Source organism: Glandiceps talaboti, chromosome 12, assembly GCF_964340395.1.
Source record: "Glandiceps talaboti chromosome 12, keGlaTala1.1, whole genome shotgun sequence".
Lineage (NCBI taxonomy): Eukaryota > Metazoa > Hemichordata > Enteropneusta > Spengelidae > Glandiceps > Glandiceps talaboti.
In genome coordinates, this window is record NC_135560.1 from 15,660,155 (window position 1) to 15,687,493 (window position 27,339).

Genomic DNA, 27,339 nt, shown 5'->3' on the forward strand with positions numbered 1-27,339 from the left:
AGTCAGTGTTAAGACCCAACACCTTTTTCAAGTCTACTTTGAGAACTAAATCACAGTTTATTGATCACTGTTATGCATATAAATGACATAATATAATACTTTAAATGCTGTAAACATCAAGAAAGTTTCTGTTTTAGACTGCTCTGGGCCATTGTATGTTGCATATAAATGAGTTCATTAACATAATGAAATAAATTCATTGTTGTAAATGGTAAATGTGTTTTGGACTACATTTTGGCCCAAAGCATGTGTTGTGCATATAAATGACTTCATTAACATAAAATAATACTAAAATTCGCTGCTGTAAATGTTGACATTGTATTTTGGACTATATTTTGCCCAAAGTATGTCTCTGGCATACAAATGCGTTCATTATACAAATGCGTTCATTATCATGTGCAATAGAATGCTAGTAATATACTAAATGCATTGTTGTAAATATTGCATGTTTTAGACCCATATTTGTGGCCAAATTGATGAAATGCTTTGCATATAAATGAGTTAATTAACATCACGATAAAATATACATTTACATCTGAATGTTGCACTCCCTCCAAGATGAGAGAGCATAAACAAATTCTTTAGTTCTTGGTATTCTCAGATCGATTGTCGTAACAAAGTATTTGATATTTACTTTGAAATTTCATATGCTAACTCCATGACTAAAACAATTATTTAGTCTATCATAACATCAAATAAAAAGTCTAATGTAGCTAATAAAAGTTATCCAGCAGATTATCGTAGAAATGGAAAAAAAATTGTCAAAATGAAAGAGAGGGAAACCGATTTCAAAACAAAAATTACATCCTCTCTTAAATTAAAAATACATATTACTAATGATTATAAAATGTTTACTAGTAAGTAATTACCATGTTGTTAATGACGTCATATTATTTGTTCAAGTACTTGTGATTGATATTTGCCATATAAAAGTTTCAGAATATTGTGGCACAATAAGAAATGCAGGTACAACACCAGCAAAACTTAAGTCTGTTTGTAGAGTCAATTGCACTGAAACTAATCGGCGAACTGGCAATGTGCTAACGAAGAACTCTAGACTGTCCATACGAAAAATTATGTTGATTGGCCATGTGGTAACAAAAAAAATTCTGCAGTGACCATATGGTAACGAAACATTCTGTGGATTTACCATGTGGTATAAAACGAAAAATTCTGTTGACGGGTCACGTGATAATGAAAAATTCTGTGGACTGGTCATGTTGTAATGAAAAGTTCTATGACCTGGCCGGCCATGCAATGTCATTCACGTCCCAATACCCCTTCACACACACTTCATGTCGACCTTTTGGTGTTTTCCAAGTGCTGCTCAAGAATTTCGGGGCATTTCTCCATCACCTTCTCTACCAAATCCTGTATGTACATACGCATATTATTGTTCTCTTCTGCTAGCTCTGCAAAGAAAGGCAAGATTACAACAAAATAAGTCATCTTTCCCGTTTCCTTGTTGTTCCTCGTTTGGTTTTAAAATCCATATGAAAAAAAAAATATGCAAAGCAACAATTTTTGAAATTGATTGAATGCAACGCTTATAAATTTACCTGTAGCAATCTTCCTAAGACGCTCAATTTCCCTTTTCAGCCCGCGTTCGCTCTTATCCACTAAAAATATAAAAAATGGTGAAAATGTCAGTTTCTCATTGAACAATAAGTTTTGTTTTGTTTTGTTTTGTTTTTAAGAGATCTTTTTTATTGGCGCTTTCTGTCATTCTGTTTCTTTGTTCTTTCTAAATCGGACAAATAGTGCCGGGGACATATCATATAGACTTCAATTTTTGGTAGTGAAGCTTATACTTACGAATTTCGTTTCTATTTAAATCAATTGCTGTACTATGCTGTTCGTCGAAGGATCGGCTATCCCTGCTCCCTTTCGAAGTTCTGGCTTCGTTTAATAGTCTTTTGGAGCCAACGAACTCAAACTTCAATGATGACCTGCCAAGGCCACCCGACTGGGTTTCTATGACAACGGGTCCGGATGAAATTTTCCATGGTTTGGTAGTGCAGCGTATTTTATTTGAAGATTCGTATTTGAGACTAGACAAACAGTTTGATCCACATATCAAAAGCCGCACAATATCGTTCTTGTGTTCGCCTAAATTCGTCCCCCGAATCGTAATGCATGTCCCACCACCTACCGACCCTTCCCGTGGTGACAATCCGGAAATTTCTGGTCTTGTATCAACGCCAGTTTTAGAGATTTTTGGAGCAGGCTCACTCTCTGCCCGAGGTCGAAGGTCTTGGTCACTGTGAGTTCTCTGACCGAGTGAAGGGTTCGTGTCGTTATCAAATTTAAATAACAGTGTGACGTCACTAACGGATCTTGAACCACGCCTGCCCATCTTAGACAAGCCTAGCGGAGAGAGTGAAGCTTTCTTGGACAACATAGGCGAAGCCAGTAAGGAATCTTTCATTTTAGTAAATGTCGTCGGCAGACCTTTCTTTTGAGTTGAACTAGTCTTTTCCGTGGTTTGCATGAATTCTGCTGCTTGAGGCACTACGTTTCTCGTCTTTGTCACCCAACAATCAAACATGAGTTGTCCAGTCGGATTTGGACACTTCTTGTGCGCTTGAAGATTATCGATCCGTCTTCTGCCGAGGTTCCGTGTAGGTAACGTTGCTATAGAAACCGTGACCTCACCTAAAATGTCTTCTTTATCTGTTACAGTGAAAACCAACGGACTATGGTCGCCCTCTTTTATATCACTGACAGTAAAATAAAATCACGAAAAAGATCAAGATCAATTATCGATGATTTAATAAAATAATGTAATTTTCTTCTAAATTTTTCATGAACACACTTTACGAATTTCGTTGGATTGCAACATCCTTTATTATGACAGGAAACAATTAAGTTCGATGACAGGCGAATTTTTTCTCCAGATCAAGAATCTGTTTTGTTCTCTTAAATGCAAATATTTCTTTTAAAAAATGTCAAATCGAGAAATGGAAGAATTTTAGCTATAATAGTAAAAGACATGGCTCTAAAATACATTAACGTGTCACTAAAAGCATTTTTCGCCCTACTTTAGTACATACTGGCTTTGAATTCATTGTACTACATACGACTATATTACTGATTTGAAAGCGATTGTGCTGTCTCAAACAATGATCAATATGTATTGGCTAATTAAGTTACAAGGGGTGGGGGTCTGACTAAAAGAATTTAGATTTTTTTAGCCTACATTGAACTATTGATCTCGAGCCTATTAGTGTAATAGAAAACTTACAAAATTGAGTCTTCATTCCATTCTGGATTCGGACTATTTATGACTGACGTTCGACGTTTATCTCCTCCAACGCCAAATATGACAGACGCCTTGCACCGATCTATAAAGTTATGCAAAGAAAAATTAAACATCACTCACAAATTTGTTGATAAAGCTATCGTGCAAAAATACAAATGGAAATTAAATGGTACTCAACTCAAATGGTTTCCAAAAGTTATGTCAAGCTTTCGCTTTGTTAACGGAGCGTTGTACGGTCAGCAAAAACGCTATCGTACTTAATACAATTTCATTGTATTAATTTGAAGTAATATGTACGGCACAACTACATGTTTCAATGTCCAATAAAGGTGAAAGTAATTGTTATTGATAATGCATTCTGGTTATACGTTCATTTACCCATTTACCGTAATTTGTGATTGCACTGATGTGGTATAGAATATCTGAATATGTAAATTTCTAAGATCATACAAAAGTACATTTCCACTTACCATGTTTCTTTCCACGTAGATTTTGTGCACCATAAACTGAGAGAGAGAGAGAGAGAGAGAGAGAGAGAGAGAGAGAGAGAGAGAGAGAGAGAGAGAGAGAGAGAGAGAGAGAGAGAGAGAGAGAGTGAGTGAGTGAGAGAGAGAGAGAGAGAGAGAGTTATCTATCTATCTAATTAAAATTAACACGCCATCGAGCGAACATGTACATCACCAGTCTTTGATACTGAACCAAACGTGACTGGTACTACATACTTTATTTGCTTAAAACACTGAGGTCTCGGTAAGGTCAGTAATATAATTGCATACTATAAACAAGCATGATGAAGGCCAACTCTGTCATCCATAAGAAACGAAACAATCTTGTGATAACCGATACTTACCTACAACTTTAATTTCGGCTGGCTCCATCTTTGGATATTGAATATGCAGCTGAGATGGAACACCCACTTCAGCGACGACAACGATACGATATACTACAGTATCCAGCTGCGCAAAAAAAGAAGGGGAAACAGAAACTTATCAATGTCATAAACATTGTGTTGTCTTTCGAGCTGCTGTGGCCAACGATGTGTGACTAATTGAATATTAATTCTCAATACAATTTGAAATTAAAAAAACATCATTAGTTAGTGTGACTAATTGAATATTAATTTTCAATACAATTTGAAATTAAAAAACATCATTAGTTAATCCCAAGCGCTATATCTTTTCTCAGTGTAATTCTCCACAAGCCTTTTCTGATATTGTAACTGTCAACTATTAAAACTAAAAAATAGTGCGAAAACTCCCGATATAAACGGTTATTTGTGAATGGAAATAGCAACTACATATCGTGTACATTCACATACGAATTGCAGTGTGTTTTTGTAGTTCTTTCATATACATATACATACACCACAACGAGTTTATTATGGAATTTAAAAATTACACATAATATTTACGAGTACAGTATGGTATAAACATTGATCAGCGGTGTCGAATAACATATTTTCACACTGTGTAAACAAATAAAATGGGCCAAAAGAGGGGTTAGGACGTTGTCAGCGCATGTGAAACGGTTTCGTTTTTTTTTCTGAAAACTAAAGGCTACATATCGCGAAACATCGCCATTGAGCAAATGTTACACGGGGTTATATATATATAACGCCGACCATAGACCATGTGGAGGGTCTATGCGCCCACTAATTACATGTAATAAATACGTACAAATGTCTTACCCTAGTCATAAGCTTACGCTAGCTTGTGAATAGAATTCCATGTTATGTCATTCCAGTCGTACAATACAATGTAAATCACCGTCTATAAGGCAACCAGTATTGACCTTACATTAGTATGGTCATTTCGAACAACAGAACACTGACACTGACATGTACTCAGTTACCGATCGTTATCAACTTTCACTACACTGTAAACGGAGCCGAATGATCCGAACCCACGCCACGCTTGTTTTGGATAAATGTAAGTGAACTGTCCGATCTTCCGACCTAAACTAGACCACCATTGACATAAAGGTTTCTTCGCATGTCAAGTTGTTCGACACATATATATTGGAGTTCTTTGAAGCTTGTAACCATAGCGACGCGATGTTCTTGTTCTGTTCGACGCGACAGCTTCGTTCGGAGAACAATGAGACTGCAGTAGCGGTTCATGATGTTTTGACGGAAGTGAGCATGCTCAGACACACTGAACTCTACGTGATATATGGGTCATTCGTTATAAAAACAGAGTAGACTGTTGTCAAGTCATTCCTGTCATGTATCGACTTAAATTTTGCATATTTATGTCGATGACGTAGCGATGGGAATTCCCGCCTAATAATGTTGGTTTCTTATGTAGCGCTTTATAATGAATATAATGAATTTACGAAGTATCCAGAACACGTCTACTGTACTATACCGTCGTTCGCAGTCACGTGTGAGCTAATGTTCTATTCCAGAATGGTAATATTTTAGTCTGGGATGATCATAATACAAAATAATGACGTTATTAGGTATATACGATATTTCAAAAAATACCGTTGCCAGTTACTGTTTCGGATAAGAATAATTATTTTGTAGTATGATCATCCTAGACTAAAATATTACCATTCTGAAATAGAATATTAGCTCATAGGTGACTGTTCTATCATTACATTGGTACAAGTTGCGTCTTATTACATGAAACAAACAACGAAATACTCACAGGCCTACACGATGTGTGTGTGAGTAAAGGAAAACACAGTGAACACGTGAGTAGCTATCGCGGCCTGTATTCTAAACGATATTCATTGTTCATTGTATAAAATGATTTATTTCATATAATTTGTTTGGGCCATGAAGGAAGATTAGTTCTGCTGAACTATATTTCATGGTCCCCACCAATTATACTTAGTTAGATTTATGAAATGTAAATACTTATTATTATGGTGAAAAATAAATTATTATATATATTTATGTTTGTCCCTGATTTTGTATACATATAGGAGACATTGGAACATGGTATTAGTATCCAGTAATGAAGTCCATTAGCTTTGCCCTGGTTAAATCTATTCAACCGTGGGGCGAGATCAATAGTTCAATGTAAGATTTAAAAAACATTCTTTTACTTTGGGGGAGGGGGGGGGGGTGAACCAATTTGGTTCTCATCCTACAAAAATCGATGTTACTTTTAATGGATGTTTTTTACCCCTAAATACAAATATTTATTTTTAAAAATGTCAAGTTGAGCAATGGAAGAATTTTGTGGAAATATGTGTTTGTTTGAGAGGTAATATTTTTGTACAATGATATTTTTGGTCACATATATTCTATTGACATTGGAGGGGCAGGGTCAGTAAATTATGTGCAATGTTTAGGGGGTCAACCTTTTTTCATGCACTGGAATGCTGGTGATTTCAGCAATATAGGCTAAATGATAGTAAATCTGTTAAAAGTAAGCGGTGTTTTGGGCGCCCTCATCGGCCGACGGAACGACACTGTGTACCTTACCAAAGTAACATCTTAAGATTACTGTCTAATTGTATCCACTGAAGATTTTTATGCAAAAATTCATGTTTTCATGGGTTTATTTATATTCACGGAGTCATACTCATGTGCGTTTTTATGTTTGTATAAAAATGCCGACGTTCCTCGACTGTACAATCTACATTTCCAGTTATAATTTATTGATTCCATTCAAGAATAAGTCCACCCCACCTCGCACCTCTAGTCCAAGAAGACAACATGAACATTTAGCCCTATACGCATTCTGACGAAGGGCGCCCCCTTTTGTTCTAATTCTACAAATCACTCGGTTTCCCAGTCTTACCGCTGATGGCTCACGTCATACTTCCAACTTTGACATACATATATCTAATACCTGCACCTAAAGGAAACACAAAATTGGAAGTTACCAGACGACTGAAAATGGTTTATTCCAACTGCAAAATTACCAGTCTTACATCATATCTTCTGAATTATTATGAAGTGGTTGCAGTAAAAGAAATTTCAATATTAAAACTTGAGAAATTGAATGTAAATGTAACCCCGTCCACTCTTCTCTAGCTTTGGCTATTCGGCGCCTTCTAAACCATAACCCCGCCAGTCTTTTACAACAACGAAGTTATGCCGTAACAGTATCTAAATTGGTCTAAAATGCTTGACACATAACGACAATTATTCATAATTTGACAACATCTTGGAAATTTCGAGAGCGATTACCAGATACCAGTAATCTGCATGGCACACACTTAATAATGACTAGAGGCTAATCAATAAAATCTCACATGTAACGCAAATTTGTGAGAGATAGTTTATTTTGGCATCGTGGTGATGTTTTATTGAAGTTTTAAAACTGGCTAAATATGTTAACGCCAAATCTGTAAAGAAATCTCTTAATACACTGTGAAGCCAATTGTCCTTTATATTTTCAACCGGGAGGGCGCTGTTATTTTAATGTAGTGCATGCTGTACCGCACAATTAATTGTTCACCTCAAAATCTATGCATTGTGATCGACACGGGCAGGGGAGAGGGGGGGTGCTACTAACGTTCTTGAGGACTTGAATTCACTAAGGAGATTGTGAAATGTTTTGAGAACGTTTACAGGGAAGGGTGCCCAAATAATTCCTAATTATTTTCTCCTCAGCCCCCCCCCCCGCTACAAGTTGTGTTCGTTCCCTTACTCAAAATGAAACAACTATTCCGCTTCGACTATCGATGACGCCGTAGGCTATGTAAGAAAGGACGCCAGTGTTGGCCTCCCTAAGTACGAGTGAACGACTGACAAGGCTTACGCCCCCCTACCTTATACTATAAAACAGATAATCTACGAAACGTAATACAATATCTTCTACGTAGATATGAAAAGGTTAAACTGATTTATATTTCATCTACATCACAAGATCAACTTTCGCTCTCTAAGTGAAAAAGCACCTCAAAAGGACTTTGTTATTCGAATCACGGGGTAATATTTCTTTCTCTACTGTAACAGACATAAACTCGTCTAGTGTGAATATTGAATACAATGCATTGGTACATAAAAACAATACAGCACAAAAATCGAGCCCCATTTACAAGCTCGGACTTATTGAAAAAAAATTACATCCACAAGAGTCAACAAGAAAACTTGAAATAGACAACAATCTTACGAAAACTGCCCTGCATGCTTCCTTCGTGTAAAAATGACACGGATTTTGATACGAAATGAGCATATGCTATCACTACAACCGTAAGGTGTGACGTATGTGTTAAATATTGCATCGTAAGGTGTGACGTATGTTAAATTGGGCATCGTAAGGTGTGACGTATGTGTTAAATTGGATATCGTAAGGTGTGGTGTATGTTAAAATTGGGCATCTATTTGTAATACACTGATGGTTTCGTCTGATTTCACGCATTCAAAAGCACACTCGCTTGACTGCATACCATATAGTAAGCGGATTCAGGGAAACATTTTAAAATAAGTGCCATACTTTTACGGGCTTCAAACTTGCCTCAGGTAGGATTTTTAATGTCGTGTACAGATGGGGCTATTGTTCAAACCATATCGCTTATTTTTATGAACAGGACATGCAATTATTGAATACCAATTAACGTAACGATTTAACACAGTCCAAGTGTACTAACTATCTACGAAAATTGTCCACACCATCGCAGTGAATAAACTTTAATTAATTTTTTAGCAAAATCGTACGCCATCACAATGGTAATGTCCAACGTTAATTCGTAAACACGCAAGACTTTGCTTCTATTTGTGGACATGTTTTTCAGTATTAAGGCCAATGAAAGGTTTGCGTAATTACGTTTGGTGTATAAAATCCTCCATACCTCACAACTTATCTGTCGTTCGAGACTTGATAGATTCTTATCACAACTCTCTAAATTGATCTGCAAGCAATTTAATTTCTTTATTCGATTCGTTAAAACGTGACACCTATGGTAAGACCGAGTAAGTATAATTGGTAATACGTGCATTGCGTAAATATGCAACTCGGCCATAACGTCCTTTCAATGACGAACCGCTGGGAAAAACCTTGTTTAATTCTCTGTGTAACTTCGTTAAAGTCCGTGTCCTCGACAGTTTAATGGATCTAACCTGACACTTTATGGGCAAACATCATTACACCGACACGTCGTACAATAACCATCAGATGACTTCCTGGGTTTCTTTTATATAATTTCAAATATATTAACTTATTGTTCACTGAGAGACATGGAGCTGCATGCATTCCCTTGTTACACAATCAATGTTCCACACTGTTACACAATACCATTTGCAATCTGTCAATTTTTTTACTGTATTTTTTGTTCTCAATAGATATACTAACCTTCGTGGCATTTAGTTCAGAAAGTTCCGTCTCACGTTAACGTTGTCACTTTGTCGTGTTCACTTGATACGCCCACGCTGAAACTAATACGAACCCGTACGTGTGCTATAAGATTCAATATGGATACTGTGTCTTAATACCACAGCTTGTCTAAATGCAATGAACTGCAGCGGATATCAAAATACCGTTCAGCGGCTTTGTTTGATACAATCACACCCGGAAACTAACTATAAGAACCCGTACGTATGCTACAAGATTCAATGGATACTGTGTCTTAATACCACAGCTTGTCTAAATGCAATGAACTGCAGTGGATATCAAAATACCGTTCAGCGGCTTTGTTTGATACAATCACACCCGGAAACTAACTATAAGAACCCGTACGTATGCTACAAGATTCAATGGATACTGTGTCTTAATACCACAGCTTGTCTAAATGCAATGAACTGCAGTGGATATCAAAATACCGTTCAGCGGCTTTGTTTGATACAATCACACCCGGAAACTAACTATAAGAAACAACATACTCTACACTGTTAAGATAGCAAAATTGAACGAATACAAAAGTTTCTTGCAACATTTTGTCTAAATAAAATGAACTGATGATGTGCCACAGTGTCATACAGACGTCAAAACATTGGCACCCGCATGTCTGCTTTATGTTGTTCAGTGCATATAATTATCATATGATAATAACTATTACAGTTTGCTCAGATTGCATCGAAATTCAGAATGTTTCTTTTTACCTTGGGGTTCATTATTGCGAATCGATAATCCTAGGGTATATTGACTATAAGCTAGCTGTGTGTCTAGTCAATACTTTCTATAAAATCGTTTACATGTGCTCTTAAAACGCACCTTTACCTGTTTCGTAAGAAAAAAATTGAAGAGGTGTCATATGTTGGTGATATGCTGGATACCTCGAATTAGTTTGCAAAGACGTTATATTTTTGCAAACAACAACGGAAATTTAATAAAGGAATTATTAACTAGATGACTGACGATCCTTCATGCAATATCATTGTCACTTGCATACCAATTACACTTCATATTTGGGTATTGCTGTATTATGTTGTGTTGTGTTGTGTTGTGTTGTGTTGTGTTGTGTTGTGTTGTGTTGTGTTGTGCTGTGCTGTGCTGATGTTGCGATTTATTGTGTTTTCTGTGTTGTGTTGTGTTGTGTTGCGTCGCGTTCTAGATTTGTGCTCTACGAGCTGTGCTATGCTACGCTGCGTTTCACTGCACTGTACCGCATCGCAACGCGCTGTACGGTATCGCAGTGCATTGTACTGTACTGTATTCTATCCTTCTCATCTCTATCCTTCTCTACTCTATTCAACTCTAGATCTACTCTATTCAACTCTACTCTACTGTGCTGACTCCACTCTACTGTTCTGTACTAATCTATTGTACCATACCGCACCGTACCACAGCGCACTGCACCGCACTGTATTGTACTGTATTTTGCATTGCACTGCACTGCACTGTATACTTTGATATCGAGGCCGCGCCTCGCGGGGCATTTTTAATTAATTGCAATGTGGTATGTTGTGATAGGCATTTCGTAATACGTTTAGAAATATTATAATGGATTATGTGTATACCAATAATAATACCAGTGTATACCTATATATGTGTATATATATATATATATATATATATATATATATATATATATATATATATATATATATATATATATATATATATATATATATATACATACACATGCGATTGATTAATTGCATGGTTGTCACCAGTGATTAATTACTTGATGTGTTCTGATATTGCGGTACCTAACCCTAACCCTATCCCTATCCCACCTCTAACTAACCCCAATGGAGCAGCAGGTTATGGAAAATATATCAGCGGCCGATGGGATACAAAAAAACCCAAAATAATGAAAGGTTAGAAAATACAATAAGTCAAAGTTAAATGCGATCCTCCCAATCCCATTAAAATATCAATTTCTCGTACTGGTTCACTTGGAGAGAGTGAGAAATCACTCAAACCGCATACTTGTTTACACGATTTTTATTCACCAAATATCAAATTATTCACTTCACAGAATTAGGTACTGATTATTAATCATTTTCAAAGAATGAAGAAATATTATGAAACACATCACATGCCAAATACAGCATGTTAGAAGATGAGGAAATTGTTACACAACGTCATTCGATCTATCCTCTGTCACCTGACACCTCTCACCTATTCAATCTATCTAAGTTTTTTAAGTAACTAAATGTCAAGGTTTCAAATTTCAAATATCAAATGTTATAACCTTCTGTAATACCCGCATTAAATATTTCGAGATGTCATAGATCCATGGTTTTATAATGATATAAAGCCTATGTGACTGCAATGTTCTTATTTTTGCTTGGCATCATAATCTTGTAAACCGATAGCTGATATCACGATTTCACCGAAAGGACACCCCATGGATTCACGTTGTTTACCTCCAAACCCCATGTCCGAATACTTGACATCATTTACGTGTGTGAAGGTTCCCAATGAACCTTCACTGATTAACGACAGCCCCCAAATACAGGGCCGTAGCCTGACCAAATTGCCAAGGGGGGGCAGAACTTTGTCTTGGTGCAATCTTGCATTTAAAATTTAGAAAAGTACTAATTTACATAAATCTGCATGCAATTTACATCATATATATTTTAGCATACGCAATTAAATATCATATGTAAGGTCAGGAAAAAAAATGCTGGTCAACGGGTAACCTAACCCATCACATTGGGCAAGTAGGTTGATTTCATTTTTTCACAATGCTTGGCAAGGATAAAACAAACCATATATAATGATAGCTAAATATTTCAGGTCGAGTTTAGATATAACTTATTCAGTCATCTTGATACTATCTCATGCAATTTGTCTGCATAGCTACAGTTAGGGAATGTACACAATTTACGGTTAAACAAATGGTGTAGTTCCTCTCACCCTCTCTTCTCAAAAAATGTTAAGCCCCACCAATTGAAACTCAAGCATTATTTTAGCCACCCCTTCTGTCACGTACACTACAGTGGAGATATAAAATCATATGGTACAATGATGCATTGGAAGGAGACAACTCCAAAGGTGAGGGAAAAAAATTGAAAATAAGACAGTGTAGGAGGCCATTTAGAAGCATAAAATATCAAACCATAGACATAATAAAATATCAGAATTGAAACAATTATGCTATGCATTACATTATTTGGAAGTGTATTTTGTTGTGGCAAAACCGAAAGATATTATGCGGATGTGCACATGGTAAATGACTTCTCCTGAAGTTTAATTTGGTTCCAAAAAATCCCGAATAAAGAGCAAAACATTTCAAGACTTTCAGACTTTTGATGGCCCAATGGTCGTAAACGTTTGTGCAATTCTTTTTAGTGCACATTGGATATTTAATCTCAATTCATGCTTGTATGCAACATCAGGGCCAATTAATCCACTGTATAAGATGTAATATTATTTGGAATAGACTCAAATGTATATTGTTACATGTACTATTCAGAAAATATAAAGAAATCTCCTTAATTTTGAAAATAAATGCGAAGCCCGCATGAGGATATATTGCCCATCACCTGAAAAAAAATATATGGGTAGGTTGAACAGCTTTTTCACTTTTTCTGGCCTAATGTCGCATCTTTCAAAGTAGTTGCCGAAAAGATGTCACATTCAAAGTAAACAAAAATGGATGGTGCTTTCTCAAACAAGTAACACAACAAAATAATCATTTTCTTTACTCAACTCCCAAAACTGTCATGGCCTCGTTTATGTCGGAACCCAAGGTGAACTCAGTGAATTCTCCTTGCCATTATCATTATAATGGAAATTGAAGTTTGGATTTTGATGTCGAAGGTACAACTCTCAAGGCCATTCTTTCCATAGCAAATTGTCGCTTCAAAATGAATTGCGGAATAACGCTAGTGTCAGTGTGCAATGAGATATTTATCAAACAACATTTTAACCCAAGACAACGTCGAACACAATTATTGAAAAAAAATATCTTCAAATAGTGGATCTTAAACTGCGTACCTAGTTTAATAGTTTTTCAGGGCCACCGAATATTCCAAAAAGAGATCTGCCGTTTTATCAGTATGAAATGTTTTAATATAAGGAACAAGATGTAAATGAGATCGAGCGCATCTTCGGAGTCACTGCATGCAGCATAGCAGGCGACCTCACGTTGAACGACTTTTTCCGTCTTTTTTTGAGTTTCACTCGCTGACATTATAATTGCGACTTGCTATCTTGAAATGAAGGAGACTTTCAGACTACTGTTACTCGCACAGTGCATGTGCGCACTTCTTTTGTACTTTCCCGCACAAAGAATTTTTAATTTGCTGCAAAAAGTTACAATTCTTAACTGGACACATTTTATTCAAAGTTAGGCCAGGGTACAATAGCGATATAAGATACATATTAGCCAGGAGTCAGCAGTGTACAGCCACTTTAGTGAACTATCCATTTAAATCGCGCATGCTAAGAACCGTCATGTCACGTAAATAGCGATTTTATTAGCATCGCTATGTATTCAAAAAGTAGCTTTTTTCTTTCCTTTTCTCCAAAGTCTCGGGGGGGGGGGCAGGTGCCCCCTTTGCCCCCCCCCCCCCCCCCCCCGCAGGCTACGGTACTGAAATATATTGCGCTCAGAATAAATATGCTGGACAGGATCCATTTGAAGTCATTTTAATCATACACTAAACGTCCACTCCTTTGTTAGCATGAAGTCAATTTTTCTCTCAATACATTACTGTTGTATTGAAGAGACAGTCTGAATAGATTTCTGCAATCATTCTACGCTTTCTGTACACGAAAGAATTCAATTTTAATTTACAGAACTTCTTTCAACTATACAATGACTTCATTCTGTAAGGTTTTGTAGGGAAATGTAATAAATGTAATACATCCAAGGTGATGTAATTAACGGCGATAGCATGTGTATGCTGTGCGACCTGAGATGACAGAAAGGTTTAGGTGTACAAACCAGCTTTACCTCGATATAGTGGCTCTTACTTACTTGTTCTGACTTGAGTCGCATTGCAAGAAGGCTTCTCGTTCTATATTATGTTACGGGACTTTATCGATGCAGATTGACTATTTTGTAGTACTAATTTACTTGCAGGCTTGTTGAATATCAAGCCTCGAGGAACCAACAATATTCGTGATTTGTTTTGCAGTACAGATGCTAAAATATATAAATAAACACTGCCTTAAATAACAATACTTGGATTCGTATGTTCCAAATGGAACTGTAGATGGCCTGACCGTCAATATTTATGTTTGTATTACTAACATCTTAAAGATGTTAGTAGCACTGGAACACCGACTGGATAGCCACTATAGCCACGATATCAGAGATGGCATTGTAGTCACCCACTTCTATATCTATTACATTCATATCCCAGTGAACAAGTGAACGTTATCACAGAGGGATAAATACTCTTGAAAGAGTTTTAGAAGTGGATGGGAATTCACGCTAAACTGGGAAAACAACATTCCCTTGGCAATTTATGGAGCTGAACTAGAAATGAAATGGTTACAAAGCGATGTTTTCACTTTGAAAATGTCCTTTCAAATTGTTTTGTTTTGTAACTAGGCATTGTGAATGACCCAAAGGTGTAGTGGAATTTACTCTCTTTTTTTAAATTAGTAAAAAATGAATAAGTGTATACGTATTTAAACTTTACTGACAGCTCATGTGAGTTTAGCTTATCTTCATCTATACCGAACATCCTACAGTTACCATCTAGTCTTTCGATTCTTCAATGACAGAAAGATGGTTTTTGATCTTTTCTTGTACTAAACACGTTTCAATCATAAACGAGACAAGTTTATTAAAATCTGCAGCTCAGCACATAAAATTGGATCAATAGTCGTATTCGAATACAAAGAGGTGTCTCTGATGCTTTTAAAAAGAATCGAGTCAAATTTCTTCATGACATTGTTTTGACTAAAAGGAGAATCAAAACCGCGATACACTGTGGAACTAACTCAACGGAAAGAGGTATTGTTTTTCTGTCTGTCTGTCTGTCTGTCTGTCTGTCTGTCTGTCTGTCTGTCTGTCTGTCTGTCTGCCTGCCTGCCTGCCTGTCTGGCTGGCTGACTGCCTGCCTGCCTGCCTGCCTGGCTGGCTGGCTGGCTGACTGACTGACTGACTGACTGTCTGTCTGTCTCAGTGACATTGAACCATAAAGCAGTACCACCTTCATCCGTAGGCACTTGTAAAAATTGTTGTAGATTTTAGGCACAGATCACTTCTGTTTATCATCTTGAATAAACGACAATATCACGTGACTATTGTTGTCCAATAGCGAGGTGCCATGATGGCATCTGTTGTCCGTGCTCTTGAAGTAATAACCTACAACGTATGGTCCTGATTTGACAGCTAAGACATGAAGCTTCAGATCTGTCCCATGAGGCTTCAGATCTGTCAACACTATTCCAATGTACAACAACAACAACAATCAAGTGATATTGTCATTTAGTAATGTGAGAAAGAAGTAAATAGGGTCCAAAATCCACAACAATGCTTAGCAGGTTTTGTAAAACATACACAATGACGGTGAACAGAACAGAAAGCTAAAAGTACCACTCTCCTTACAACTTAACAACAGCTTGAAGTGACTGGAATTTGACACGTAGAATAAGTGACACGCACATTTCCCAAATAAACTCTACATCCTCTGAAACCCAATCCCAAATTTAGCTCTCGTTGACAACTAAAACACCAAAAATGTCCTCGATTATGTAAATCTCAAAGTAACCAAGTATCAACCGGTAATGACATGCATGGGAAAATGCTTTTAACCTTTGTAACACTACCCTTTATTGGGAATGTGATTTTGTTTAAAGTACATGTACTACCCACTTCAGAGTAGCACAGCTAGGAGATAATTTTCCTATCAGAAAAATCAATTACTTGTTTCACAAAAATATCCATCTCATTCAGCTGAAGATGTATAGTGTAGTAAGTGGGTCTGACTAGCCAAGAAATGTGGAAATCACAATTGGATCAAAGAAGAGTCATGGGCATATTCAGTAGCGCAACATTTTAACTAATCATAGTATTGAGGATCTGGAATTGATTGGTATTGATACCCTTTCCCATCATATGCAACTAAACAGCTTAATAACGAAACAAGGGAAGAACGCTACTAAATATGAGAGCTGACTTTTATCGTAAGCCCCGCCTTCCAAATATATTTAACTGTTTTTCTGTCCACGTATTCATATTTTTAGTTTTTTGAAACCATTTTCCGACTTCTCCGGTGAATTTTAGCGTTAAATTGATTTTTACTGTCAATATCGATTTTCTTGATTTATTGATTCTGTTTATTTATAGTTTGTTGTTGATGCGACTTCGTGGCCTGAGGCACCAAACGTGTTACATACATGTATGCCACGCGAATCAAATGATCGACTACGCGACTTGTCATGAGATTGAAATTTGTCGATTACATCATGTAATCAAATATGACTGTGGAAAAATAAGTTTGGACAATCATGTATGAAGAAAAAGGAGAGCAATTTGGCTAACATGCATGAAGTAAATGTTGCTACTTTTGAAGAAAATAAGAAGTCGCACTCAAATTAACTTCAAGAAGAAGAACAAACAAACAAACAAACAAACAAACATACATACATACATACATACATACATACATACATACATACATACATACATACATACATACATACATACATACATACATACGAACAAAAACACACATGCACACACAAAAAACGTACTAAGACAATGTTTAATATCAAAGTCTGAATTCTCAAGAAATTGCATAAATATTGGAAATTATACCAAATGAACGTTGCATATTAAATTCTTTGATTTCCAGATTTTTGATAATTAAGGCTTTTTTCTCAGAAAAAAAATCATTTTTATAGGGTTTTTATTTGGTAGAACAACAAGTGGTTAAAATTTGGCATGAATACATGAGTAAGTATTAACATGTTTTTGACAATTTCGACTTTTTGTGTTTCTAAAGACTTTTTTGGCATACCATGCAATGATAATTGTGAGTGTTCATATAAACCAATGCATATGAATTACCTCAATTAATATATTTTGTAAATGTTTGGCAATTGTTGTGTTTAACTCAAAAGCGCTTGCCTGTGAAGTTGCTACACACATATCATTGTTTGGTTAAAATGTTTGCATATTAATTAGCTTTATTAGCATCTTTTTGTGCGCATATTAATTAGCTGCATTAACACATATTTATATTGAAACAATGCATGTGCACTTTGACAGGTTTTCGCTTGCTGAAGGCACATTTCTTTATGCAAACATACATCTTTGGATTAAAATATATGCATATCATTTAGAATGATTAGCATATGTATGATAATTTTCACGTTTTTCTAGATGATTTGCTTTTATGTCGGAATCCTGTTTACAAGAATGTGCGCTAGTTAGAACAACAATTGCTTAAATTATTGCTGCGAATTTATGAGTCAGTTTTTAAATGTCTCGATTCAACATTTCACGATTTCAACATTTAAACTGGTATTTTGTCATATTTCCCAACGAATCTCTTTATACAATAACATTTTAGGTTTTCTATCTGGCTGCAATGGCAATATTTCAGAGTAAAGTAGAATATACATTTACAAATGCCAAGGGACACGCACAGCTTTTTATTAGCATATTACATACTGATATTCTGCCCGCTCTACTCAAGTCCTGCCAATGCTAGTCACGAAACATTAAACTAGAATATTTTTGTTGTTTAATGATGACTTAATGGATGTATTTCGGAAGTTATTTTGCCGATTGTTTTGGCAGAATCATGTTTGTCGATGCGTTAATAGCTAGCTACGCAAGTTGATGAGAAATCACAGCAGACGGAGTCGAATATTAAGCGCTTTTTTCGTCCGATGTTCGTGATATATGCACTAACTACGAACATCTCGGATGGATTTACATTTGGTGAAGTGTTGCTTTATAATTGACCATATCCGACACGACAGGAGCTAATTAAAATAAAATTGATGGGCATTTGTAGAACTAATACATCGCCTTTATATAATTAAATCTGACAGAAGAAAATGTGACAGGTATATAGGTCGTTCTTATTGGTATAAATTAGGCTATTAGTCGTAAGCAGGCCTTCGGAAAGAAAAAGCAGGCCCAGATTAGGGTATCGGACAGGTGCTATATAGCACAGGGTGATCCACAACTTATTGAAAAACAGCAACACATTTTGAATCCGACAGAATGTTTGATGTAGGTAATTTTGAAGGTAGCTTGCTCTGCTAATGATATCCTACTAATAATCCAAATAGAAGTTATGGGTTACAGTGATATCAGAATGGCTGGCGTCTTGACAATGCTATTTTTGGACAGGACGTGGATATATGATTTCGTCAAAATATAACACACAATAAAAAAAAGAATTGACATAGATGTTTGAAGCATTCCTTTCACTACAAAGAAGAATACCGGATATGAATGTATAACATTGCTACTACCAAACCATAGAATAGTGACGCTAGAGTTACAATTAGGCGGCACGATGCTTTTTAAATCTCACCTCTTTTTTGTTACGAATTACATAAACAAAATACAGGCATATTAAATGTCACTATGAACACACATAAACAGTTTTGTGTTTTGAATCTTCCTTGTTTCACCCGACAGTGATGTTGATTTGTGTTCACAGTGAGATAAAATACACCATAAAATTATACTTTCGTGCCATCACTGTCTGTATTTTTGTTTTATTTACAGCTAATTTCTAACAAGACACCTTGAATTGTGTGATACACACAAGGTACGAAAATTCTCGAGTTTAGTTGAGGGGACCTTGACATATTTTGACAGTTCTTGGGGTAGGGGAGCTGCGAAAACCTCTCTTGCCAAAACATTTGCTCCTCAGACCCCCCCCCCCCACCCACTCACCAACCTTAAATTTGGCTACTGGTTTACTCATGTTCTTTTTTCAGCAGCCCCTCTCTTTAATCCGACCTAAATTTGCTCGTATACAACAGGAAATTGTACCAATGTCGAAAATGTTCTCGTTTTCAATATATTATCTATACATTCGAAAAAATCAAGCTTGTTACCATGACAACAAACTATAATAATGCCGACAGCACGTTTACAATCTAGGGGAATTGTCACGGATTTTCCTTGTCATATAGACTATGTTAAATGAAAGGTGTCTTTGTTCTGTAACATCTCTCCGTTTATTTAATCCACTTTTTTTCTGTCCATCGTTCGAAACTAGTATTAATTTTTGGTGATGAGTTCTGATTATGTGAAAATAACACCAGCGCATTCTATGTGTTATTTGTAACTTTAAGAACAGGTGAATAGCTCCAACAGCGCTTTAATCTCAAGTAATTTCCGGAGGAGGGGTTAATCACAGTAATGAATGAACTTGCGGTTGATTTTCGAGCTTTCATGTGAAAGGAAACGACAGAGCTACCCTCTTAGCTTGGAGAAGGATTTTATTGAAAAGGGTATTGATTGCCAGAAGATTTTCAACGAAATTGAATGAAACCACAGAGAAATAATTTTCTAAACCTCATTCACCGAACAACTATTCATTCCTAAATTGTACAGCTCTGTCGACTGTAAGTATCATCTGGTGACGTATAGGATGAAGCTAGTTTCCTCAGTGCATTTTATATCAAACTTGAGACTTCAGTGTAGTGAAAAGCTGAAAAATGTCCCCAATTTCCGTTCTTTCTTTACGATGTAATAGGATAGTACACTATGCAACTGTACTGAATGAAAAAACGTTTGGTGCCATTTTCGAGAGCAGGAGTAACTATGGCGCTCACGCGAAGCTTGTTGTACCATTGGCTAAAATAAGTCTAGTGACATTTTGGGCAAAAACCACATTCCCCTCAACACATCATTTCACTATTTCTTGACACTGAAGAAGTTTCAAGAAACCAATAATCTTAATGAAGATACACGACCCTTTGCACCAAAAGAATTCTTATTGATGATGAATAAATTTGTACAAATTATGGCTTTTAGTGTGCAGGCGACTCATTCTACAGCTGAGTTGTCATTCATTGATTATTCATTTCATCTACGTTCTGTTTTCATTACATCTCTTTTCAATGACACGAAGTTCACCTTGGCTTTTAAACATCGCCCATTTTCTCTTATTATTGTCACACAATGCATTCACAAATTCAAGGTAGGGGAATACTTGAAATAATGATTATAGACAGGAGAATCGGTTTCCATTAGTATACCCTTGTATATTTTGGTGCATTAAGCAAAGATCTACTATACTGTAACACAACTGGATAAATGGATTACTAATAATTGTACGAGTATTCCTTAAGAGCAAAAACCTGTTGTTAACTTCCTCATTAATGGTTTGGATGAAATGTTCGTTTATGTACTGTAAGCGTTGAAGAAGTATTAACTGAGTTTATGGTGTTTTTCTTAACTCAAGTAAAAGTACTTACACAAATCTCTACAAAAATATCATTTTTCTAGTACAATGTTGCAGGAAATTTCGTCTTAGCTTGAAAATGCCATGAAACGGTTGATCAAGATCAGTGAGATTGATCCCATGGTTTCATTGAGATAGAAAAACACAAACACACACACACATACACATCTCTTACACAGTGTCTGCTCTGTATTGTGTTGTGTTGTGTTAATAATAATTTCAAAACAAATACAATTGTACATGTACATACAATTTTAATAGTTAAGTACACGTGATATCTAACAAATTGAACTTGACATCAATAAATAATGGTAAATAAACTGTACAACATGTAAACAAGGAACTTATAGGTATTGAGTAGGAGTAATAATAATATAATAACAATAGCTTTTTATATAGCGCTTTCCACAATATGCTCTAAACACTTTACAATTATTACCCCTGGCATGGGTCTATAGTGGTACAACGGCCCTTTATACTTTCTCAACTCAATGGTCAGCATATGATTAAAAGTATTCACATTGAAACCTCTATCCTACCAGGTTAATTTATACAGCTGGGTTCACTGGGCACAAATGTGGTTCAAATCTTGTCCAAGGACTGAAGTCATTCAGGAGCAAACGGTAGTGGCGAGACCCGAACTTCCAACATGAATATCGAAACTTGGGCACTATAACCATTCTTGACTCATGTCCAAGTCTCCACGTGCATTACTATATACGTCATATGCAGACGCCATCACCTGGTGCGTATACATGAATGTGATCCAGATCCAAACATCGATACAAAGAGAAATCATTCAAATATGGCCAATCCCATTTTAAGTAATTCACACTTGCATGAGATTGAAATTCGTCTCAGGTATTTGTTTGAGTAACCGTATTTAATCAAGGAAGTGTCGTGGTGTTGTACGCTTTACGACTGAACAGATTTTAATTTATATTTTGTATTGATGTGCAAAGCAGCTTATTCTTTTCGAACGATGATGATTTGGACTGCGTGTGGTTTTCATTGTAGATGATTTTGCAATAACGTACTACAAATTGGTTATCCGACAGGATATCCATGAACACGTTAGCTATCACTCAAGCCTCAATTAACTCATTTCCAGTTGTTTTCAGCTCATCACGGCACAGTTACGTTTTCCATTTCCTATACAAATCCACACTTAATGACAAGATTGTAGATAACCCCCTCTTCTTTGCTATAGAGAACCGACAGCTAGCGAGACCCAAAATGTATATTCATTCCATAACAAAAGAAACAAATGACGCAAAAGTAAAACCAAAATATTCCTTATTTACAGTATAGGTTATACATTAGGCATTTTTTTTTGAAAAATGTGTTTTCCCGACAACCCTTATTTTGTGAGGCCATACATGTCATCGGAAACGCACAATTATTTTTTTCCTGACAGATATGAAGAGTATTCAGTTGCCTTAGAAAGAGAATAACAAGAAAACCTTTTCTATAATGGATTGACAATTTTGCGAAAAATCGTGACTATGAACAATCCACACACTCCACGTCTAGAGGGTACGAATTCATATCCGCTCAAAAGGCACTGATAAATATCACAGACAAAAAAGTATATACATGTATATATATTTTACACACAACACGTGTAATATTTTGGCAAGTGAAAATGTTCAAATTCTAAAGCTACATTTCATTTGAAAAGGAATCAAATATGAGAGTTTAAAGTGAACTGGTTTCAATTTCTCTCTATTTGTACGTATATATGAATTATTCACAATTATTTCAAACGTAATGCCAAACTGACTAGTTTCGCAGTGTTGGATTTCGTGAAGGGTGTACATTCCAAAATAGTGTAAAAAGGTGTTACATTGCTTTATAGAATACATGGAATATGAACTCTCTTAGTAAGAGAAAGAATTATGTATATATGGAGCTGCATGACAATGCCAAAAAGTGCCATTTCAGTATTTTGGGTGAGTCTTTGGAGCATCAGCTATGCAAATATGACTCTGTTAATTCTCGGTAACACGTATTCTCGGCGCGTACTTGACGCAAATCCAGCCATAAAACGCAATGATGTCTCTTATACAATACAATTTCACCTCACTCACATCGTGACATTTTACAAAGATCTCACCCTGAAAGTCGAAAATACAGGCAATCTTCAACAGCCTATGTTTGCAGCTGACACCCACCCCGAAGAAAAATGTCTCATGATGGCTAACATAAAGTTTAATAGAAACATTAAAGCTGATTACAACATATTCAAGGCGTTCCCTTGAGTTACTAATTGCTACCCCAAGTCGTAACATATTTAAAAAGAACACGGATTTTGTTCTTACTCTTTGCAATTGACGTGTCTCATCGTAAATTTTAAGGAACACGGTGAAATCAATAAAGAGATCTCCGCACGGAAATGGGTTCTGAGGATTTGATATGCATAGGCCGTAATTCAAAGTTTATATTCCGTCATCTGCAGTGCTTAGTTTCAAACAGTAGTAAAATAACCTTATATGTTACGTGGACTATAAATGTGCATATTACCTCAAACTGCTGCACACACCTAGGAAATTCTTATACTGGAGCCTATCAATGATGTGAATCAGCATTACAAAACCTACCATTTTCATCGGAAAAATTATTGAGTTACATTTCATTTCTATCGATCAATTTCCCGCCAATCATCCATTCATCTTAATCGTAAGAACGAAAGTCAATATATAAAAGTATCTCAAGTTGCTTACATGCAGAGGACAATCTGGTTCGAAAAAAACAGCTGTAGTTTCAGAAGGAAAACCAACAACAGAAAAGTGATAGCAATACTTGGCGTCTAGATATTTTAAAGATTTATACAAGCTTAATATTGTAAGTGGCACAGGATGTAACAATGAAATCGGATCTATTTTTTCGGCCCCATCAGTAAGTAGATTGCATACTTACATAACGCCCACCAAAACTTATCTAATATATTTCTGAGTAATCATACCTTAAAGTAGGTAGTTGAGAACGCGCAATGAGGACTGGAAAACATGGACTGGATTGATTTGTTCAAGTCAATACATTTTGTCATCTAATTTCATTGTTACATTATGACCCAACATTTGGTGAGGATTCTACCAGTTTCTACACGTGTTTCAGATAATTTGTATAACATAAGCATATATCAATATGAACGAAATTAAAATAACATAAGAGTATTCCAATATGAAAGTTAACAAGTCTTCTGCGTTCGATGACATAGCTCCCAAAACGACATATTTTGTGTTGTTAATACAAATATGGCCCCCACAGTTTCTTAACATCATATACAGCAATGTTTACTCCCTACATAAAGCTAATCGACCAAATACACTATGGGAGAAAATGGTTATCATACTGACTGGACACTCACACGCACGCACGGACGGAAGGAAGGAAGGAGATGGGTCATCCCTATAGCCTCCACCTATCACTTTTGGCTGTGCCCTTTGGATATTTCAATATGAAAGAAAATATTTATAACGCAACTGAAGAAAAGTAACGGTCCCAAACCGCATAGTTACCGACTGTGCGGCTTTAAATTCAAGTTTATGCCATCCATCGTTTTTCAAAACACTTTCAAAAATATATAGTGTGAGCGAGATAATTCACGGCAGTATATTGTCATGATTTACACGGTATATAAAATGATATTGCAACTCTAGGCTGAGAAAAGGTGGAATATATACACCATTATTTGCTGGACAGAAATCCATATACCAAACATTAATTGCTTACGCTCCAAGTTAGCATCGCAAGAACGAAGGTCAAATGTCAAACTAAACATATCTTCATTTCCGAGTCCCGCAAATTGAGATGCGATGGAAGCGAATGCATCCAATCAAGTGAATTGTCATGGACAAGCGGAGTGAAACTTGGCAATTGAATTTCCGGAGATATAGCGGTCACACACAGACGTGGATATAGCACTTTAAACGATTATACTGTGCATCACTAGGTTTTAGATTTTTGATGATTTTTAAGGTGACTGACACTGACTACTCAAGATGCCTAAAACCCCCAAGGATATTAACCCAATTCTTTGGAAAATATACCTTAAACACGGTCATCAGATATATATTAGTATGATGTCCTCAGCGGAATGATATACACGTATATACAATTTAGATGCCCATTGACTCGAAAAACATCATCAGCATCAACAAATTCTTACTAAAGCCCATTTCATGTTACTGTTCACCTGCAGTTTTGATACAACCCTGCAGAAACCAGACTAGATCTATAATACTACACTTTTAGAGAGAGCAAGATTAAATGAAACTTACCTTTTTAAACAACAATTTTATTGAATTTTGCAGATTTTCTTTTTACATCAACCTTAAATTTCGCCCTTTTTAAGTAAGCATTGTTTTTATTAGCATTATTTTCTTATTCAAACATTTATCTATTTTACTAGCGTATTACACATATTTTGTATAGTTTCAAGTTACATCTGTATTTTAAAATTCCAGTCTGTGTATTGTCATGGAAAGCGCACTGAGACGCAGTGTAGTGCGCTCTTTTATAAGAAATAAATTATTATTATTATATTATTATTATTAATACAGTTTCTTGCGACATTTTGTGTAAATGAAATCAACTAAAAGTGTAACCCATGTAGACATCAAAGGCGGACAATGAAACATTAGTGCCCAAGTCTAGTTGCAGTGTGTTCAAATAGTTTATTTCGTAATAGACAAAATGTGGACAAAATGTGTGATCTTGCTATCTTTGCCTAGTACATACAGTTACTTTAAGTGGTTTCTACTTGGCGGTATCAACTCAAGTCAGTGAACGGTAAGATGAAACGAACTGTAACATTGCTATATTTTCAGACTCAGCCAAAATATCTTGTACTACATATTTTGCGCGAGCTACCATTATCTTTACAGATCGCCGCCAAATCATTGTAACAATGTTTTCTTTTTCAGGCATGTCAATGGACAGTTGTTCTTAAAATTTGGTCGGGCCTGATGATAAAATGTAGCAATTAATATGAGTAAAGGTTGTTGTCGAACCTGACAAAGATTCGTTTCAATTTAACTTGCTTCCTTTGTGACATTATTGCACTCGACAATTACAATTCATTATACTTCAGTCTCTGCAATCCTAGGAAGTCGACCTTTCGAAAACTTTTCCAGTCTTCTATTCTCGAAGTGTTTTTTCTTCAATCCAGAACCGAGACAGAAGTAGATGAGAGGGTTTAGACAGCTGTTCACATAACTAAGAAATACTGCAAAAATGTAGAAAATGAAGAAAGAATATGGCACTTTTTTACCTCTTGGTAGAGTCATTGTTATAAAGTTAGTGACGTAGAACGGCAACCAACAGACGATGAACGCTAAGACGATGATTACTATTATTACGGCAAGCCGTCGAGACCCTTCCCGCACAAACGGTGCCATTGAAAGTCGGCTGGCAGATCTGTGAACGCTATACAGATAACAAGACAACTTCGTATAAAAAATTGCTATTACGACAAGAGGTATTACAAACCCAATGCCAAAGGCCGATACCAAGAAAATGAGAGAACTCTCAGTGTGATGTGGCCACAAGACGTCGCACGATGCAACCCCTTTTGTGACATCTTCTGTCACCGTCGCAAATATCCACAAAGGCAGACTCACGGCCAGGGACGTAAGCCACATCAAGGAACTCACAATATGAGCATGTTTCACTGTACGGATTCTTCGGAATGCCATCGGGCGGACTATTGCAAAATAACGATCAACACTCATGGCAGAGAGGAGAAAAATCCCCGTGAATTGGTTCATACCATCGAAGCCTCTAACGAACTTGCAGAGTGCTATACCGTAGCCCCAAGTTCCTTTAGACAGTGAGTGGGCCGAGAAGGGCAAGGTTATCATGAATAAAAGATCGGCAAGTGCCAAGTTCAACATAAATATGGTAGCCACATTCTTCAAAGCAGCACGCATAACCAAAACCACTATGACGATCCCGTTGCTTATTGTTCCAGCAAGACATATACCTACATAGACAATGGGTAAAACAAGGATAAGCTCAGAATTCAAGTTTCCATCATCAGCAGTATTGTCGAGTGAAGGTATTGTGTTTTCTTCATCCACGAGAAGTGTAATGTTTGACTTGTGTACATTCATTGACGATCGCATGGCTGTAACTTGAGCAGCTGACACATTCCTTGCCATATTCTGGTGTACCACTGCGTATGTTATTAGTGATATAGGCTTGCCTTTAACGTACATACAGTGAAACATTTGTCGATGAGAAAGAGAGAAAGAAAAAAAATTCGTTTCCTGGCAACTCAGGAGAATAGTGATCTCTTTTGTTCAACATCATCTCTGTAGAGCCCTTATCCGTTCTTTCTTCACGTCTTCAACTGCGTAATCTCGTCCGTAAGATTACACTC

At 36.3% G+C, this 27,339-nt stretch overlaps 2 protein-coding genes across 2 annotated transcripts; both read right to left on the reverse strand.

The window, feature by feature from the left end:
- Window positions 1-390: 390 nt before the first annotated feature.
- On the reverse strand, window positions 391-5,374 carry LOC144443651 (uncharacterized). The gene is made up of 7 exons (XM_078133193.1): window positions 4,950-5,374; window positions 4,113-4,218; window positions 3,733-3,768; window positions 3,245-3,344; window positions 1,816-2,720; window positions 1,560-1,619; window positions 391-1,412 (listed from the first exon to the last, which is right to left on the reverse strand). The coding sequence occupies exons 1-7, from the start codon at window positions 4,956-4,958 to the stop codon at window positions 1,294-1,296; spliced, it is 1,335 nt and encodes a 444-aa protein (XP_077989319.1). The 5' UTR covers window positions 4,959-5,374; the 3' UTR covers window positions 391-1,293.
- Window positions 5,375-26,038: 20,664 nt separating this feature from the next.
- On the reverse strand, window positions 26,039-27,118 carry LOC144442991 (somatostatin receptor type 3-like). The gene has a single exon (XM_078132364.1). It carries the CDS (start codon window positions 27,116-27,118, stop codon window positions 26,039-26,041), a length of 1,080 nt encoding a protein of 359 aa, XP_077988490.1.
- Between the last annotated feature and the right edge of the window lie 221 nt (window positions 27,119-27,339).